Source organism: Arachis ipaensis, chromosome B05 (genome assembly GCF_000816755.2).
Source record: "Arachis ipaensis cultivar K30076 chromosome B05, Araip1.1, whole genome shotgun sequence".
In the NCBI taxonomy this organism is placed as follows: Eukaryota; Viridiplantae; Streptophyta; class Magnoliopsida; order Fabales; family Fabaceae; genus Arachis; species Arachis ipaensis.
Window position 1 is genome coordinate 13819574 of NC_029789.2, and position 1950 is coordinate 13821523.

General features: G+C 41.3%; 1 protein-coding gene across 1 annotated transcript; it reads left to right on the forward strand.

Moving 5' to 3' along the window:
* LOC107640202 (AT-hook motif nuclear-localized protein 1-like) lies at positions 765-1511 on the forward strand. The gene is made up of 2 exons (XM_021123622.1): positions 765-1128; positions 1444-1511. Exons 1-2 carry the CDS (start codon positions 765-767, stop codon positions 1509-1511), a joined length of 432 nt encoding a protein of 143 aa, XP_020979281.1.

Below are 1950 nucleotides of genomic sequence, written 5' to 3' on the forward strand. Positions count from 1 at the left end.
GGACTTAATTAAAAATTCGGTGAAACTGTAGGGACCTGCAGAGTAATTAAACCTTTTAAAATTTTAGGGATAAAAATGACTTATGCCTGAACTTTCAAGAACTATTTTGATTATAAAAAACTTTTTTACATGTCAAGTGACATGTGGCGAGGTGTCATTGATCTGACACCAATCATCTTGTGTCATGTGGCATTAACCTACCACGTCATCATGCAACGTGACACTTAACGTGATATGTTATCATCTAACTAATACAAGGACTACTTTGACTTATATTTTATTTTTCAAGGACTAATATGACTAAAAAAGATTATTTGAAGACTAATTTAAAGAATAAATGATATTTCATAGACGAATTTGACTATTAAATCATTTTCATTCATTTCTTTGTAAAACTCAAAATATTCAAAGATCCACAGTTAAAAATAAAATTCAATTTATTTTCCCATAAAACTGATTATTATTTATTTTTTTTCTTTTGAAAAATTTAAATGAGAGAGTTTTACTTACTTTATTTCTTTCCCCTACTTGTTTTCTCTTAATCTAAACCTGCTGATTATTTTTAATGACAGATTTTATGCTAATGGCCCGGAGTTAAAGACTTTCTTCTTCACCCTTCTGTTTCAACGACAAATTTCAAAGCTTTCTATTAGATTTTCTTCTAGCCTCAAATTTTCTTCTTTGTTGAAAAAACAAAAAAATACAAAACAAAAAAACGGAAAACTTTTTTTTAAGCTTATGCATGAGCTTATAAAGGTTTAACCATGGAGGGTAGAGACGTGGTTAGCAGTGGTGGGGTTACGGTGGTGGGATCCGATGGTCCGTCGGACTACCATGCTGCTCCCAGGAACGACAATCCAGCTCCGGCTGGTGGATCCGCCATGGCCATGTCGGGAACGCAGGTGGGTGCTCCGCTGCAGTCGGCGGTTGCAGCAGTGTCGGAGAAGAAGAAGAGGGGTCGACCCAGGAAGTACGCAGCAGACGGGTCGTCGGTTACTATGGCGATGTCTCCGAAGCCGATTTCTTCTTCGGGTCTACCGGCGGTGATCGATTTCTCTTCGGGAAAGCGCGGGAAAGTGCGGCCACCTGGCTCCGTCAATAAAGCCAAGTTCGAGGTTGAGAATATAGGTACTGACGTGTACCCCTAAGAACTCGGCAACTATCCTTTCATCCTAACCGACCAAATATTTCGGAACTCATATCAAAACCTAAAACGGAACTCAAACACAAATTACACACGTGACTAATATCATCTCCAGTCCGTTACTAACAACGGCACTCACCTTAGATATCGGAACAAACGCAAGGAAGAATGATCCCCCCACTCATCTATAAAACAAGCCAAGCAACCCTTAAAACACAGGTCATAAAACTCACTCTAATTCATTACTTTCATCTCTTACAGTTCACATACTTACTTGAGCGTCGGAGTGTTTTTTGCAGGTGTTCCCGCCGCCGTGTTTCATCGTGCCGAGGTTATTGCTGAAGGCTACCTTCCAGACGATGTATAGCTCCACCAATAGATTAGCAGCCTCGCTGGGAGAGATATACCTCGGCTAGACCTGAACGGAACATTTGGCTCCCACCGTGGGGCCGAAGCAGTTAATCTAACCCCACTATTCCTTATATATTGCACTTTATTTTTTCTCTTTTACACAGGTTTCTCCAACCTTTTAACATGGCCGACAACGGAGTTCACCAGCTCACTCAGGCCGAACTACAAGCAGAAGTCAAACGGCTTGCTGAGTTGTCCACCCAGAATAACGCCAGTAAGCATGATGAAAAGGGCCCAACCAAAGGCAGTACAGACCTACTAAGTGTCAACCCACCAAAAGAGAAGCTTACCTTGGACAACCCTTTCTCGGAGAAAATCACCAACTACCAGATGCCAAAGAATTTCACGCTACCTTCTTCGCTTGAGCCATATAAGGGGATTGGTGACCCCCGGGC

Excerpts from the sequence above, each read along its gene's own strand:
- LOC107640202 (XM_021123622.1), top strand. The coding sequence starts at position 765 with ATGGAGGGTAGAGACGTGGTTAGCAGTGGTGGGGTTACGGTGGTGGGA. Across the intron at positions 1,129-1,443 it reads GTTCGAGGTTGAGAATATAG|GTGTTCCCGCCGCCGTGTTT; the intron begins GTACTGACGTGT and ends TGTTTTTTGCAG.